We start from the raw sequence: 16,671 nt of genomic DNA on the forward strand, positions 1-16,671 counted from the left end.
CACATAGACCCTCATGTGCTGAAAAGCTCATCTGTTTATAATTTTAATTGGAGCCGAAGAGGTGAAGTACAAGCTGATCTGTGACAAGTCAAGGGGAAATTTGGATAGAGATACAACGAATTTCTTATGCAACCTCCCTTTTGTGTGAACAGTTGGGTTGTGTTTGCTTGAAATTTTTTGCACAGTTCATTTCCTTCAAGGGCAGAGACATTAGCAATTTCTATGCTTGGCTAGAAGACTATGCAGATAATTACTGCATGTCAAATAGCCCTTAAAGCCATGCATTTTAATTTAAAATAGACTGTGGCTCTTTGACTATTTTATTGGGTCTTTGAGGGAAACAGATGAGTAAATATCTGGGCATGAAAACTTGATGTGATATAACAGATTATTTTCTCATCACAGATTTTTACATATTTTTTTCTCTCTTTATTAGCAAAAAGAATGAAGTGATAAATAGGGAACAGAGAAGGAAATACATGGAATATATGAAATCTAGAAGGAAATGCGTTGCTTTTTTAAAAAACATGTTTTTATTGATTTTAGAGAGAGAGGAAAGGAGAAGGAGAGAGAGAAACATCCATGGGAGAGAGAACCATCAATCAGCTGCCTCCTGCACACCCCCTACTGGGGATCAAGTCAAAATCCAGGCATGTGCCCTGACTGGGAATCCAACCAGTGACCTCTGGGTTCATGGGACGATGCTCATCCAACTGAGCCACACTAATGAGGGTGAGAAGGAAATGGGTTGTGTTTTGATCATGAGGTCACTTTGCTAATAAAACGGTGTTAGGACTGAGTCATGTTATTATTGACTAGATGATATAATTGAGAACACTGGGGAGTGCTCATGTGAGAGAAAGACAGGAACAGACTTCAAAAGGCTTTGGACCAATCAGGAAAATGGTTTGTTGAAGACAGTGTCCAGTAGAAGTACCTGGGCCACACCAAAACAAACATGTTTATTGGGAATGAACAGAAGGGCAGCTCCAAGGGAAGTATGGGTCCCAGTCAGAAGGGAGATGCTGGGTTTAGAGAGCTAAATCAGGTCTGCGAGGATTCCTGTGAGAGCAGAGAAGCCCCACCAGGTGGCAGAGGGTGGAGGCAGTAGCTATACTTACCGTTCAGATTGCTCTTTGCTAATCACGGCCTCTTTCACTAGGAACCTCTTCACAGGCTATAAAGATCACTTTGAGCTTCTCTTGGAGTCCTGCCCCATCATTTAACAGCACCACTGCTAGGGGGAATCCAGTGTCTATCAGTACCTTCCCAGGCTCTGTTGACTGTCCTGGAGAAAATGCTTGACCAACCATTAAACTCTTTAGGATGATTTTTTTTTTTTTTAATGCCATACATTTGTCCTACCCCAAACAAACTCGTTTCTGACTAGGATCCATACTTCTCTTTGAGCTGCCCTTCTATTTATTCCCAACCTACATTTCTGGACATCTAAATTTCTGGACTCAGGCACTGGTATTTTAAAAATACATTCCAAGTGATTCCAATGTGCTGTCAGGGGTGAGAATCAATGTGATAAAGAAATTCATCCTCTACCTGTTTTCCTTTCAGCTTAAGTCTCCCTCCCCTCTCCCCACCAAAAGTCAACCTGAAAGAAGTTTCAATGGCATTTAATATGTAAATTATTGAGTATAACTGGATCTTCCTGTTAAATTTGATTTTTGCACTAATTGATTTATCTTGTCAAGACTTCAGAGAATCTATCTCCAGAATAAAAGAAAAACCTAATCTAATAAATTATACAGCTGGTGATGGCTTGTAGACAAATTTGGTAATGTGGGCCATAAGAGGTGAAGCAGTGTGACCATTGAAACGCACTCCTCTTAAAACACGGCATGGTGACGACAACTTTCCTCGCTGAGTTTTCTACGATGCCCACCTGGAAGGAGCCTAGAATACAGCCTGGTTTCTGTGGATGAGAATTCTGGTTTTCTCATCATAAAGTGAGACTGGAAGCAGCACCATGTCATTTTTCAGAAAGTGATTTTATGTGGCTGCAAGGAAATGAATATTAATCTCCATCCATGGTGAGAGCCTTACCAGTCTCTTCTGTCATTCTTATCATTTCAGTAGGAGGATAACCAGGAAGGAGTCAGCCAGCACTGGCCTTCCCCACATTTTGCTCTTCCCCCAGGCAGCCCATGAATCACACACACACCAGGTTCTCCTACTAGTATGCTAATCTGATTCGAATGATGTATGTGTTGGGGTAAAGTTAATTGTGCTGAAAACTCAATTGTGCATTAGAATGTCTTGCATTTATGCTCTTCCAATTATTTAAAATACTCTATTTTATTATCTTTTAAAAAATATTCTATCTTATTATCTGATTTTAACTCTACAGTGGTACAGTAATTCTCGTCTTAGTGATAAGGACATGGACAAGTAATCTCCCCCAGGTCATGTCTTTAGTGCAGCATCCGTGCTTGAAGACTAAATTTTATTCCAGAGCAATGCTTCTTCCTAGTCTAGGCTGTATCCAGGTTACCTAAGGCCGACATTGGTGAGATTTAAACCAGCTGCAAAATGAATAATAGCTGATGCTATAACCAGCTTGTTTCAAATACTTTCAACTACCCAGACCTCCAATTCAGCTGTGTCATCATTCCAGTTATAAGGCTTTTCTGTGTAGTCTTGTGAATTAGTTGACACATAGGCACATCTGGCCAGCTGCCATATCTCTAGAACTTTGTAGATATAATCACCACTTTGAACTCCTGTTGGATGGCTTAACCCATCATGTGACATCAAGGATATAGTTGTTATGGGGGTTCAGTGGCTACTGTTACCTTCCCAGTCTCTGACATCTTCTCTGGGGGAAATATCAAGCGACACTAAGATGGGCACTTCAGAGCTTGCAGGGGAGTAGGAAAACTCTACAGTGGGTCTCATGTGTGCTCTGATTAGAGGTTGTTGGCATGGCCAAGCAGAAGCTGGATTAATCAGAAGCAGAGCATCTTATGTGATTGGCTAGGATGCATATTTGGCTTTCTCTCCTTGGTCCTGAGCTGGAAGCAGGGGCAAAAAAATAGTGAAACTGGCAGTCTTGACCAAGTCCTGACCATTCTGGGCAGATTGTTTTAGAGGCTGTGGACCAGAGTTCTAGTGTCATATTTGGTCTGCCCATTGTCCATTTATCTATTCAGTCTCTCACAAGACAAATTGAGTAATCATGTGCCAGAAGTAATTTGTGTGATATCCCACCAAGAAATAAGGGAATCCATTGTCTATTTTATGATTCTATCATTCTTATTATTTATTGAGTTAAAATCAGGGCATACAGTTGCTTAACAAAGAAGAATCAATCTATTCAGGTACATCACTGCTCTAGCCAAGGTTTAACTTTGACTAATCAGAGTCTGTGCTACTGGCCTTTTGTTTGTCATATTCAGGTTCTATATTTTCCATAATGTCCTTGATGAGCCACAAGGAAGAACATTACTTCCCTTTATCCTTTTTCTAAGAGGTGTTTGAGCTACATATTTCATAATACTCATTTCCTTCAGAAATGTCTTGCCCTCAAACCAGGGTGTGAAGGATATCAAATACATTTTATCTTACAATTAAAAATTCAACTTTATGGTCATTCAATACTTCAGAGTCTTTGGGCCGTGATGAAGTTGGCTGCACATGGGCTTTTCATCTTAGGTAGTTAATTTAGAAAGACTGTCTCCCAAGGACTATTTGGTTGTGTTGACTGCAGGCAGGATAATTAACCAAAGTAAAAGCATCTTGATTTCTTTTGCTTTTTTAACAGGATCTGCTACCTGGTTATTCCTCATAGTTCATCATTTTTAGTCTTTTCATATCTTAGCTTATGTGCACTTCCTCCAAGATGCCTTCTCTGGTCAGCATCTAGCTGGGTCACTTATAATAGTGTCATTATGGAATGCCAATATTCCTGGGATGCTAGCCATAATGGAGGTAATTGTTCTCTGAAAGTCCCTGGGGTCTAAACTTGGTCTGAAATAAATCCATTACACATTGCAATGTGACACTGGAGAGATCTCAAATACAATTTGTTGTAGACGAGACAGATAAGCTTGCTATAGAAGGATAATGACCGTTCACAGAGACATTAAAGGTCAATGCCTCCAAATATTTTCATTTGCTGCCACTGTACCAGTGACACAAGCTAAAGTCAAATATCTCTGAATGACATTGAACTGCAGTGAGCACTAAAACTCAGAGATGAATGGTTCCTCTTATGATAAGAATATATTTTATGGTTATGTAATTTTAATGTGACAAAACATATTGAAGAAGTTTTAGCCTCTGTCTTACAGGTTCCAATTTAGTAAAATAGGCAGGATTTGCTGCAACTCAAAACCTCACAAGAATCTAAATGAATCAAAATAAGAAAGTTCTGAAAAGAACTAGAATTATTCAACTATTGGAATTAACTAAAAACAAGACAACCATACAGGATTTGGGAACGGGCTATAGTACCAAAAGATTTTTTTTAAAAAAAAGTCATTAAAAAGAAGGAAGTCACCAAGACAAGCAAATTATGCTGCGGAGATTGGAGTACTGGAGATAATTCTGAAGAAACTGAGGAATTGGAGGGATCCTGGACGTAGGCACCATGGACAGTGGGTGGGATTCCAGCAAACCTTATGCTACACTTAACTTGTTCGGGTCAGGAATTCCAATGAGAATCTTGTGAAAGCTCTGGCCTTTTTCCAAGAAATATGCACATGTACTAACATTCTGCATATAACTTTAGGAAGTTCAATGACCTCTAAATAAGTCAGATTCATATTTTGGACTCCTGGCCTAGTGACTGAAGAGATGTAGCTAATATGAGACCCAAAAGCACATACTTTTAAATATTTCTACTTAACAGTATTTTACTGGCACAGCAGAGTTCTAGTCATTGAACAGAACATGGAGGAATCAAGTACAGACTTCTATGACAGCAGGAAGAAAAGGTATTGATCCTGAAGGGAATGGTGGCTGGTTGTGCAATTTTCTGAAGACTCTCATTATGTGGAGAATATCTGGTTTGATTCCAAGATGCAATGGTGAACAATTCAGATTTGTCTCTGTTCTCTTGGATTAGTCTGTGCTTTCAGGCTATAAGAGAAGGTTGAAGTTTTTGACCAATTTGAAGTCATAGATTAGTAAATATTTAGTGTGAGAAAGAAGGAGGCTGGGATGGAGAGAAAAAGGCAGAGAAAGAAAGGAAGACAAGAGAAAAGGGAGAGTGGGAGGAAGAGGCAGAGATGTCAGAGAGTATAGGAAAAACAACAGAAGAATGGTGTATAAGACTGAAATTTTATCACTCTGCCCTACTTCCACTCTGATCAGGAATCTCACCATTGAGGGTCAACACCACTTTTACAAACTATTTGACTTTGTTTTATTTAAAGTCTTATATATGTTTTAATATGGCAGCCTATTTCATAAGAAGTAGGTAGGATATAAATCATAAAAACAAGAAACCATTTTGAGTACTTATAGGGACCTATTCTAAGGCATTTGCATTTAGTATCTTTTTTAGTCTTTTAGATGGGGTATATGCAGAAGATATTATTATTGTTATTATTGCTACCCTCATTTTACGGATTAGGAAACTGAGGTCCAAGAGACCAAGTAACTTGCCCACAGTCACACATGGTAAATCATGGGGTTTGAAATCCAGGCTCCATGATTTTGCAGACTTGGAGCAGTTACCCCTGTGTAACTTATTAGAGAAGTAAACTGCCTAAAGGACATTAACACTTGGTTAATATCTCTAACAATATTCTCTAAAACTCAACATTAAAATCATAACTCATCATGCCGATGCCTTTCCACAACACCCCTCCCGCAACATACTCCACCTACCCTGAAGACAATCTCAGTTCTGCCAGTAGTATCCACATTCTTCCGAACATCTATGTTAGATACCTTGAATTACCTCTGCCTTCTCCCTCCCCTTTTCACTTTTATCTGCAAAATAGCAATAATAGAGGGCAGGTACCAAGAATTTTGGCTATTAAAAGTTTTGTGTCGTTGTCTACTGTGGCAGGAACTACCTGTAATAGATACTGCCTTTTAATGTTTCAGACTTAATTTACATGGTCAAAAACAGAGGATCAGAAAATTCTGGAAGAGTTAGTATTAGAAGCCAATAAACAGTAATAGTCCAGCTACTTCCCAATGAAGCATTAAAAGATGAGACCAATTAAAAAATAGTATTTTTATTAGTTTTATTATTTTTAATTAGCTTTATTTAAGCTACAGGTAGTATCAAAGAAGAGGGTATATACTTGGTAACAGAACACAGTTAAAGTCCAGTATTTATATTTGTTGCAGAAACCTTCATTTGAAACTGATGAATGGCCTGTCCTGGGGAGGCTCCTCCAGGAACTATTACTATTTTCCTAAGCCAAGGCGAGAGTTGGGCTGTTTTTCAAAAATGAACTACAAATCCCAGAATGCCCTTTCCCCCATCTTTTGCGCGAGAATCTGGGAGGGCTACATCAACCAATCCCTTCCTTCAAAACCTGTGCTACCAACCAATCAGAAGGCGAGCGGGCGCTCGAAGTCGGGAGGCGGAAGACACCGCAGGTTTGAAAGAGGAAAGTTGGCGCGGCGCAGGGAGGCGGGTCTCCAGCCCGGCGGTTAGCTGGCGTCGGTTCATGTCCTGTGTGGGGAAGGCGGCGGGGGTCAGGCCTCCGGGAGAAGGTGAGAGAGGTGGGGGCTGAGCTGGGCTCCCGACCGGCCTGTCGCGATAAAAGAAGTGGCTTTGGGGGCGGATGTGTGCTTTCGGGGGCAGTGTCTGTGAAACGCTCGTCCTTTTGTTTGTAAATCTGGGCCTCGCGGGGTGGGCAGCGGCGAGGCTGAACTCCCGGGATGTCTGTGGATCCCCGGGAAGATTTTAGGTCGCTGGGAAGGTTTTAGCCGTACGGGGAACTGGTGGGACCGGGAGCCGCACAGGACGTCCTTTCGCAGCGGAGGACCCCGAGGCCCGGAGGGGCTAGGTGACTTGTACAGGTCCTGGACTACACCCACTCAGCCCCCACCCCGGTCTTCGTAATTCCTGCTGCCTTGACTGATCCGGGGTGAGAGGAAGAGGTGGGGTGGGTGGGTGGCGTCTTATCCTATGGGAGGGGGCCGGCCACCTGGGACTTGGCGATTCGTGCTGGAATGGGAAGTGTCAGAGTTGGGAAGGTTCGTTAGATTATCACCAATTTTACTTGTGAGAAAATGAATCATTTTCCCAAGGGTCATAGGACGTGTATGTGTCCTGTGCAGTTACATACGAACGAATTTCTGGGAGGTAAAGGTTTCCTGAATCTTGCAGCACCTTAACCATAGTCAAGTCCAGGTTCTGATGGGCTCTGGAATATCTAGAGCTAAAAGGAAGTTGCTGACCATTGAGAGCAAAGGTCAAACTGCCAAAATATAGTTGATTGGAATATATGCCAGATATGATTAAAGCAACTTTAAAAATACAATGTATGTTCTGTTTGTCTTGTAGCATTGTCTTACAAAATGGTAGAGGATGAGCTGGCACTGTTAGATAAAAACATAAATGAATTTTGGAATAAATTCAAAAGCAATGTCAATGACACCTCCTGTCAGATGGTGGGACTAAGAGACACTTACAAGGACACCAGTAAAGCATTTGCAGGTACCTAAAGTTAATTCATAACATGCTGTTTATGTTATTCTTTGTTTTTTAGTGTTATTTCAGCTGAATTGAAGCATCAATTCCAATTTCTCTTTCAGAAAAGCTGTCTGTGAAATTAAAGGAAGAAGAGCGAATGATTCAGATGTATCTAGAATATAAAAATCGTATGTGACAATCTGTAGATCACAGTTTTGTTTAGATTAAATATCTTTTATGAAATCCTTGATACAAGTAAAGCAGTGTATTCTGTATGTGTGTGTGTGTGTTTGTGTATGATAAACATTTATGTATCCATAACCCAGCTTAATAAATAGAACATCCCATGTTATACCTTCTTCTCCTCCCACCTTCCAGAACTAACCTATTAATATTTTGTTTAGTATTGTGGCTTTGAATGTTATGTAAATGGCATCATTTTGTATGTATTCTGTCCCTTTTAAATTGTCTTTGGTGGTGAGTTTTCTGTATTTATTTGAATGGGGAAGAGCTGCAAGGGTCATGATCATCTGATTTTTTAAATTTCTTGTTTTATTTGGTATTTTTTTTAAAAAGTGTTTGTGTCTTTTTATTTCTATTTTCATAGGCAAATAGGAAAGAATAGATTAGGATTTTTTTCTCTTTAAAACATTTTTTAATCATTAGGAAATATTTATCAATTAAAACATGCTGTATTAATCTTATGAAAGTCAATATTTTGCTCTATCTTAGGTACATATTAGAAAACGAAACATATATATTCTAGCTAATACTTTGTGCTTTTTACAGAGATCTGCAGGCAGAATAAGCTTATTCAAGAAAAAAAAGATAACTTGTTAAAGTTGACTGGTGAAGTAAATGGCAAAAAACAAGATTTGGAAGTGCTGACTGCAAACATCCAGGATCTTAAGGAAGAATATGCTAGGAAGAAGAAAAGTAAGTTTTCAGTTGTATACATATTTAAAACATAAATCTAAATTTCAAAGCCGTAATGGTTCACAACTCTACCTTGTCTTCTCTCCATCTTATTGCCCAAAATAGATATGCCTAGGGGCATAGCAAGGACTCATTTCTGTAAGGTGTCTATGAAAGTAGCTGAGTGGATTTTATTTTCTGTTTTACTTAAAGGTCCTTTTGATTTCTAATATTGCCAGAGTAATAATGAAATTAATATGCGAGTTTAATTAAGCATAGTGGGAGACAGTTTCACAGAATAAGGTTTGCCTGGGAGAACCTATAGTATAATTTAGGTAACAAATTTATTGATCACACATTCTCTGCCAGGAACTTTTTTTTTTTTTAATACATCTTTATTGATTTCAGAGTGAGAGAGAGAGAGGGAGAGAGAGAAACATCAATGATGAGAGTCATTGGTTGGCTGCCTCCTGCACGCCCCTGACTGGAGATCGAGCCCACAACCTGGCATGTGCCCTGACAGGGAATGAACTGCCATCTCCTGGAGCCTAGGCCGAAGCTCAACCACTGAGCCACGGCCAGCGGGGCTCCCAGGAACTATTACGCACCCTCTTTATACTGAAAAGTCTCTTTGTTTAAAAAACTTTTATACTTGAATGAGTGCTTGCTTTACAAAGGAGTCTTGTTTGCCCACAAACGAAGTACACAGATCTCAAATCTCTTGAAAGTAGCAGTTTGTTTTGTTAATATGTTTTCTTACAGAATTTGTATGCTAGCCTACATTATTTTTCTCATCTGCTATGTATTACTTAGAAAACCATGTGCTAACTTTAAGAATAATTCTAAACTAGCAGGAAATAAGGCTAACTTCTTGTGAGAAATAGTTATGTTTAAAATAATAGAATTTTTTTCAATGAAGCAATTTCTTGGCGAACAAGAAAAAGCAAAATAGTGTAAAGGAAGCCTATTTCTCTGCCAGCCATGCAAATCTTGGCCTATTTATTCATGCTACTAAGCGATAAAATAGAATAAAACATTCCTCTTACTCCTCGTACATATTTTCTCACAGGTTTTCCTTCCATTGTGAGTGAACGGAAGCCCCTTTTGATAATTGGTAGAGAAAGAAACTCCATAAATTTAAGCAGATTTATTTGGCATCATTTTTATAGTTGTTTTCAAGTTTTTAAAAAATTAAATGAGCATTGAGTGTTATTTAAAATATTTTGATAGTGTGTATGTTTTTTCAATTATAGCTATTTCCACTGCTAAAGAAGCTAGTGAAGAGAGGTTACAAAGGTTACAGAAATCTGTAGATGTGTTTAAAGATCGACTTGGACTAGAAATTCGAAAAATTTATGGTAAGTATATTAATATAAATAAAACAGGTAATTAGAAGGTGTGTCTTTTCTTAAGTATAGGAGAATTAAAAATTTTTTTCAAAGTAAAAATATTTCATGTTTTCAAGTAAATGAATGACATTATTAACTTTTTAGAAAATAGGGGGAAAATTACAAAATTTTTATCACCATAACATAATTACTAATGCCTTGGTTATTTCTTATCCAGTATTTAATAAATGTATTTTTGGCATGGTTGCCAACATGCAAATAATTTTTGTTCTTTGCTTGTACTAGTATTATATGATTTGCACTTCTCCTATTGTTTTAGCCTTCATAATGATAAATTTAAAATGGTGGTATAATCATTCATTCTATTAACATATCATTAATATGTGTATTGCCTCTAACCTAATCTTTGGATTCTGCCTGTTTTTTAGTTTTAGATGTACTATAGTGAATGTAGACTCTTCCATTTCTTTTGTATAATTTCCGTGGAATTCCTAGAGGGTAATTACTAGTTAAAGCACATACATATTCTAATGGCTGTTATATGTATATGTGCCAATTTACAGCACTACTTATTGTGTTGGGAGTCCCCAAGATTACCATCAGGTTTGGTGATTTGCCAGAAAGACTTACCGGACTCGGCATATAGTTATAATTTTGATGAAGCCCAATGTGTTTTTTTCTTTTGTTATTTGTGCTTTTTGGTGTCATATTTAAAGTACAATAGGTTTTAAAACAAACACTTGCAGCATACAATTGGAGACATTGTTTAAGCAAGTATACAGGGTGGGGCAAAAGCAGGTTTACAGTTCATATGGAAAAGAATACAATAATTAATAAATAACAATACAAGAATAAACTGTGTATTTTGCGTACTCACAACTGTAAACCTACTTTTGCTCCATGCTGTGTATACTTAGTGTCTAATTATTCATCAGAGACAGAGGTAAGTGCACATCTCCATCGAAAGCTTTGGCACAATAAAATGTTCTCATATTAAATAATTTAATCTCTTTTTTTCAGGTGATAAATTGCAGTTTATATTCACGAATATTGACCCTAAGCATCCTGATAGCCCATTTATGTTTTGCCTGCACCTGAATGAAGCAAGGGACTATGAAGGTATGTCTTCCTCTCAATAACTGGTATTTAAGAGTGGCACCTGAAAATGTTATTTGAATCGATATAAATATGAATGAAATAATATTCCCACAGCTATTGTTTTCTTTCCCAGTCTTGATTTTTGGGATATTGTCTTCTAAAGGCTGTGACTATGATAAGTAACTTCTTTTCAGGATGGCACAGTGCCACAGTGGCAGAAAAGCCTAAAAGACAAAAGATTGTTGTATTTTATATACAAGTGTGGATTATCCTTTTAGAGAGCTTAAAGCAAAGCAATAAAGGATATGACTACCTAAATGTGAATACTAATATAATTTATCCAAGTAGGTGATTTTAAAACCAAATGTAAAATCATTAGAATTTGGTAACTTTTCCCCCAAAAATCAATTTTACAAAATAGTTCCATCCTGAAAATTTCTACACATAATTTAGTTGAGTTACTGATCCTCAACAGGCCAGATGGTTTTTTGATTTATGGGAAATATATATGATTGGTAATAGTGTGAACAAGAAGAGAATGGAAATATATTTTCCTCTTCCCTTTTAAAGTAATTAATTTATTGGAATTCAGGAAATGGTTCCCAGCTTTTGATACCTGTGTTCTTATTAAGGCATTAATAGGAGACACACACTCAGGTGAACTGTTTAGTTGGCTCTCCAGTGTGCCCTGATGACTCCATTCCTATTCTAATGGAATTTATATTTTAGGAATCGAATTCATGCACAACTGTGTAGCTTTTTTCTCTCTGGGTAAATATCTTCTGATCTAATGAGTGCCGAATTTTAAACTGCAATCCCAAAAAACCTCTTACTTAGCTTTTAAATTTTCTCCAAATTGGATATCTTCCATTGCTAATAGTTTCGTTGTATTTGGTAGTATATTAAAATAGAACCTACAATTTAATTTTGAACCCACTGGTTTTTTCCTGTTCTTTCTCTGCTTTCATCATGAGCCTTATTTCCTAAGCAATTTCTACCAAAGAGCAGGAAATCTGATGTGGTCGAATGTCTTCCCCTTCAACAAAGGACAAGGTTGATGGTAGAGAATGCTGGATCATTCCTTTTCTTTGACCAACCTCTCTGGAGACTTGCTTGCTCCCAATATGTACTATCTGGTTTAGCGGCATATGAGATCTATACTGTTGTTCGTGACCTTGAGTATCATTTGTTTAGTGGGCCCTGTAAACAACACTTTTGGAATAGGGACCACATTTTCTAATGACCTCCATTTCATTTGTGAAACTTCAGATTCCCCCCCCCATAATTGTAAGTTATTAAGGTTGGCATTGCCCGGCCGGGCGTGGCTCAGCGGTTGAGCGTTGACCTAGGATCTAGGTGATTGGGGTTCGATTCCCGGTCAGGGCACATGTCCTGGTTGTGGGCTCGATCAATGACTCTCTCATCATTGATGTTTCTATCTCTCTCTCTCCCTCACCTTCCCTCTCTCTGAAATCAATAAAGATATATTTTAAAATATATATATTTAAAAAAAAAAAAAGAAAAAAAAAAAGGTTGGCATTGAGTGTTGTTCTTTTTTTTGACCCATTGGTCACGTACTAGAAGTCAGGCAAAGTTCTGTAGAGAAAACTGACTTAACAGTTAAAAAAAACAAACCTGTTAAAATAGTTTAGTTAAAGTGTATAAGAACGACGATGGGAAATGGCATTCTCTTCATCATCACTAAGCTCTTTAATCCCTTGCCTACCATCTGTTTAAATTTAAAGCAAGATTGTAGCACAGAGATTTGAATATTTAGAAATTAAGCAGAGGAAAGGTTCAAAAGATAGTTAGGATATGAAACCAAGTGTCTCTATCATTCTGTGCTCAAATCAGTTGAATAAAATAGGATTAAAATGATCTGAGTCAGACGAAATCATCTAAATTGGAAAAATTTCTCTTCCATAAAAAAATCTCATTCAAATTGTCTTTTTTTTTCTTCTAGTGTCAGATAGTGCTCCTCATCTTGAATGCCTAGCAGAATTTCAAGAGAATTTAAGGAAGACCAAAAATTTTTCAGCCTTTCTTGCCAATGTTCGGAAAGCTTTTAGTACTGTGGTGTATAATTAAGGTATAAATAGTATATAAAAACTTTATTTTTCTTCCTTATTGTGTATCTCTTTTAAAAAGAATTCTCACTATCCATAGTTTGCCTATAATCCTTTTGGATTTTTTTAAACATTTCTCTGTGGTGTATTTCTTTAAGGTATTTTAATTAAAATCGTGGAAATAAAATTTATAAAGTCAAATGTGTTCTTTTTAAAATGAAAGATAATATATATATATACACACACACACACACATAGTTGACCCTTGAACAACATGAGTTTGAACTGCACAGGTCCTCCTACGTGTGGATTTTTTTCAATAAATACGCAGTCAGCCATCCAGACCCCTGCTTTTGCATCTGCAGGTTCAACCAAGCATGGATGGAAAACAGTATTTTCAGTCTACAGTTAGGAATCCACAAATACAAAAAAGTCTGATTTAAATTAGGCAGATTTTCAACTGCATGGGAATTAGAGCCCTTAACCACTGCAGTTGTTCAAGGATCAGTAATACATATACATGTATATTTTTAGATAAAGTCTATTACTATATCTATATTATATATAATACACATGTTATATATTATTAAAAATATTTTTGTATCATATATATATTTTTTAATTAATCTTTATTGTTGAAAGCATTGTAGATGTCCCCTTTTATCCCCCATTGATCCCCTCTGCCCCACATCCACCCTATCCCCAGGCCTTCCCCATACCAATGTCTGTCCATAGGTTATGCATATAAGCATATAAGTTCTTTGATTAATCTCTCCCTACCCACTCCCCCACCCCTGCCTTCCCTCTGAGATCCCTCTCACTCATATATATTTTCTTCATGGTGGTCAGGGACAGTTTATGGTTAGCCTCTAAATGGGAATTTGTATAGCCTGCACTGTGTCTCAGTGGTTTCCAACCTTTTAAAATCATGGACTGGTCATATTAAAAACTTAGGAGGGTGGCCCAACCTAGTGTTGACAAATTTTGAAATGTACTTGGTAAAATGAACACTATTAAATGGTACTACTGTCGTCCTAATGGAAAGTATTATTATCTCACAACAAGAGGAATCTGTAGTTAAAATAAAAGACTAACCTTCATATCAGAAGAATATTGGCAGTACTCTACCAAGATATTAAAAAAAGGTTATATTTTTGAAAATCCAAATAATAGCACATTTGTAACCAATTTCCATTTTGTAATATTTATACTGTTTAATTGTGGTCTGGACATAAGTTTGCCCTCTTGGGAATTCAAATGTCAGCGTGTTTTAGGATTTTGGTTTGTCACTGTCCCTCCTTACAAGTGTGGTTGTATTTAGGCGTGCTGGCTATAAGGACGCTTCAGGATATCTTGCAATAGAATCACCTGCAGTGCTTGTGGAACCACAGATGGCTGAGTCTCTGAGTGAAATGGGCTGATAATTTGCATTTCCAACACAGTACAAGGTTCTACGGGTGCTGCTGGTCCAGGTGAAAATTTGGTTCAGCCCTGACCGGTGTGGCTCAGTTGTTTGGGCATCGCCCTGTGTACGAAGGGGTTGCCAGTTCCATTCCCTGTCAGGGTGCATGTCCGGTTGCGGGTTCAGTCCCTGGTAGGGGGCGTGTGAGACTCAGCCAATTGATGTTGCACTCTCACATCCATGTCTCTCTCTCTCTCTCTCTCCCTTTCTCAAAGTCAATAAAGATAACTTTAGAAAAAAAGAAAATTTGGCTCAGACCTCTACTTGGTGAATCACTAGAGTAAGCACTTGCCATTTGCCCCAATGTCTGGAAAACTCAATTTACAAGCCATTTGAAACAGATCAGCAACACATTTGCCACCTCATATACCTGGCTAGCCAGGTACCCGGTCCCTTCTAGGTACCCCCAGATCGCTATCATAAGATCTGAGTTCTTTCTGTGGCCAGTTCAGTTCACTTCCACTCCTCAACTGGCTTTTCCTATCTGATTAGAACATTTTTATGTTCTAGATAAGCTGAATTTGCTAAAATAAACCATAGGATTGTATTAAGGTTCATAATTGAATTTTATTCCATCATGAAAAATGCTTTGGAATTTAATTTCATTCCTATTTTTTTCTAAGATCATACTAAATTTTTTCTTTTAAATTGATTAATGAATAACCACAGCATATAAAGGTTAGATTCCTAGAATCTCAGAGACAGAAAGCAATTTCAAGGATCATATAGCCCAACTCATCTATTCACTCATTTATTTATGCATTTACTCTGCCACCTACTCATTGAACATTTTAGTGTGGAGCTGTGTGACAGAGTGGGCTAATGATAAAGATTCAAAAATTAACTTGGTCAACCCTCAAAGAGTTCATAATCTAGTGAAAAAGACATAAAATGGAAACAAAATATTGCAATACAATGCAAAATAGTTCACATGTACAAAGCGATGGTTGAATTGGATTATTTTCCATTTATTAAAAGCTTTTTTGAGGTATACAATAAAATTACCCTTTTAAATACAGCTTATTGAGTTTGGTCTATGTATTCTGGCTACAGCCACCACAATCAAGGGTTAAAACACTTTCAGCACCCTCGAAGCTTTCCCTTTTGCAGTCAATTGCCCACAACCCCAGGCAACCACTGACCTACATTCTGAAGTGTACTTTTGTCTTTCCTAACTTGTTTTATTTTGCCATTTCCTGTCCTCACCCCCCATGCCCTTGGTCTGATCAACAAAAATAAAATGGCAAAGTTTGGGAAGCTACACGAAGTGCAGTATGGCCAGATGAGAAAACTGATGGTTGAAAAGGTTCAATGACTTGCCCAGGATCACATATCAATTTTAATAGAGCAAAGGCTGGGGCGCATCCTAATTCTCAAAATTTTCCACAATACTGTTCTCATGATTGGAAGACAGAATTTTTCACAAACCAAGTTGGAATATTTAAGATTTTCCACTATACATATTGTATTTCTATATGGAAGACTTGGGCACATCATTAATCTTTACAATAGGTACTTAATTTTCACCAAAATCTAAGGGTCCTATCTCCATCTGTCCAATCAGAAAATTCTTGCCTTACTAAAAGATCTTCAAGATAAAAGTTGTTATACCCAACTATACTTGTATTTTACCTAGTTTAAGACTACATCATGTCTTTGAAGCTTCATAATTACATATCACAGCTGCAAAAAGAATGTGTAGCAACATTTCAAAATAGAAAAACCATTTTATGTTTTTACAAAGTAAAACTGATTTATGAAGAAAGAGGAGCCTCTTTCCTAGAAAATTACTTTCAAAGAGTTTCAGGGTCCAACCACCATTATCATCATTTCTCTATACAAATGATCCAGTGTAGGCTGCAGTCAATTGCTACATAATTTTTTATCCATCAAGGCTAATGGAAAGAAAGAAGATGAAAAGGAAATATAAATTCAAAATCTCTGTTCATGGTCTAATGGTCTATTATTCAGCCCACTTTCTACATGCAGAAAGCTGTCATTAGTACGCCATTAAGGATGACATTAAAACTTCTGATCTGTTCTTCTAGGCTGTAAGTTATGCCTCACATAACAAATTTTACTTGAGCCCCTTCAGGTCTAATATCTGTATCTATAAATATCTCTGTGTTAGCTATATCCTTTAGGAGTGTAATGTGCATAGTGTAA

At 37.5% G+C, this 16,671-nt stretch overlaps 1 protein-coding gene across 2 annotated transcripts; it reads left to right on the top strand.

The window, feature by feature from the left end:
- The first annotated feature begins 6,565 nt into the window (after positions 1-6,565).
- SPC25 (SPC25 component of NDC80 kinetochore complex) lies at positions 6,566-14,684 on the top strand. 2 transcript variants are annotated; one of them, XM_081142444.1, is made up of 8 exons: positions 6,567-6,690; positions 7,487-7,639; positions 7,738-7,803; positions 8,405-8,551; positions 9,784-9,888; positions 10,900-10,998; positions 12,941-13,066; positions 14,365-14,683. In XM_081142444.1, the coding sequence occupies exons 1-7, from the start codon at positions 6,645-6,647 to the stop codon at positions 13,063-13,065; spliced, it is 741 nt and encodes a 246-aa protein (XP_080998570.1). In that variant the 5' UTR covers positions 6,567-6,644; the 3' UTR covers position 13,066; positions 14,365-14,683. The 2 variants fall into 2 exon arrangements, with proteins under 2 accessions (XP_080998571.1, XP_080998570.1); XM_081142445.1 differs by lacking the exon at positions 12,941-13,066 and having other exon boundaries at positions 6,566-6,690; positions 14,365-14,684.
- The last annotated feature ends 1,987 nt before the right edge of the window (positions 14,685-16,671 follow it).

The sequence above is a fragment of the Miniopterus schreibersii genome (genome assembly GCF_964146895.1).
Source record: "Miniopterus schreibersii genome assembly, chromosome: 7".
NCBI classification, from domain to species: Eukaryota; Metazoa; Chordata; class Mammalia; order Chiroptera; family Miniopteridae; genus Miniopterus; species Miniopterus schreibersii.

What these genes read in the sequence shown, in the direction of transcription:
- SPC25 (XM_081142444.1), top strand. Translation starts at nt 6,645, where the DNA reads ATGTCCTGTGTGGGGAAGGCGGCGGGGGTCAGGCCTCCGGGAGAAG. An exon ending in AGAAATTCGAAAAATTTATG is followed by an intron (nt 9,889 to 10,899) that starts GTAAGTATATTA and finishes TCTTTTTTTCAG; the next exon opens with GTGATAAATTGCAGTTTATA. An exon ending in TGAAGCAAGGGACTATGAAG is followed by an intron (nt 10,999 to 12,940) that starts GTATGTCTTCCT and finishes TTTTTCTTCTAG; the next exon opens with TGTCAGATAGTGCTCCTCAT.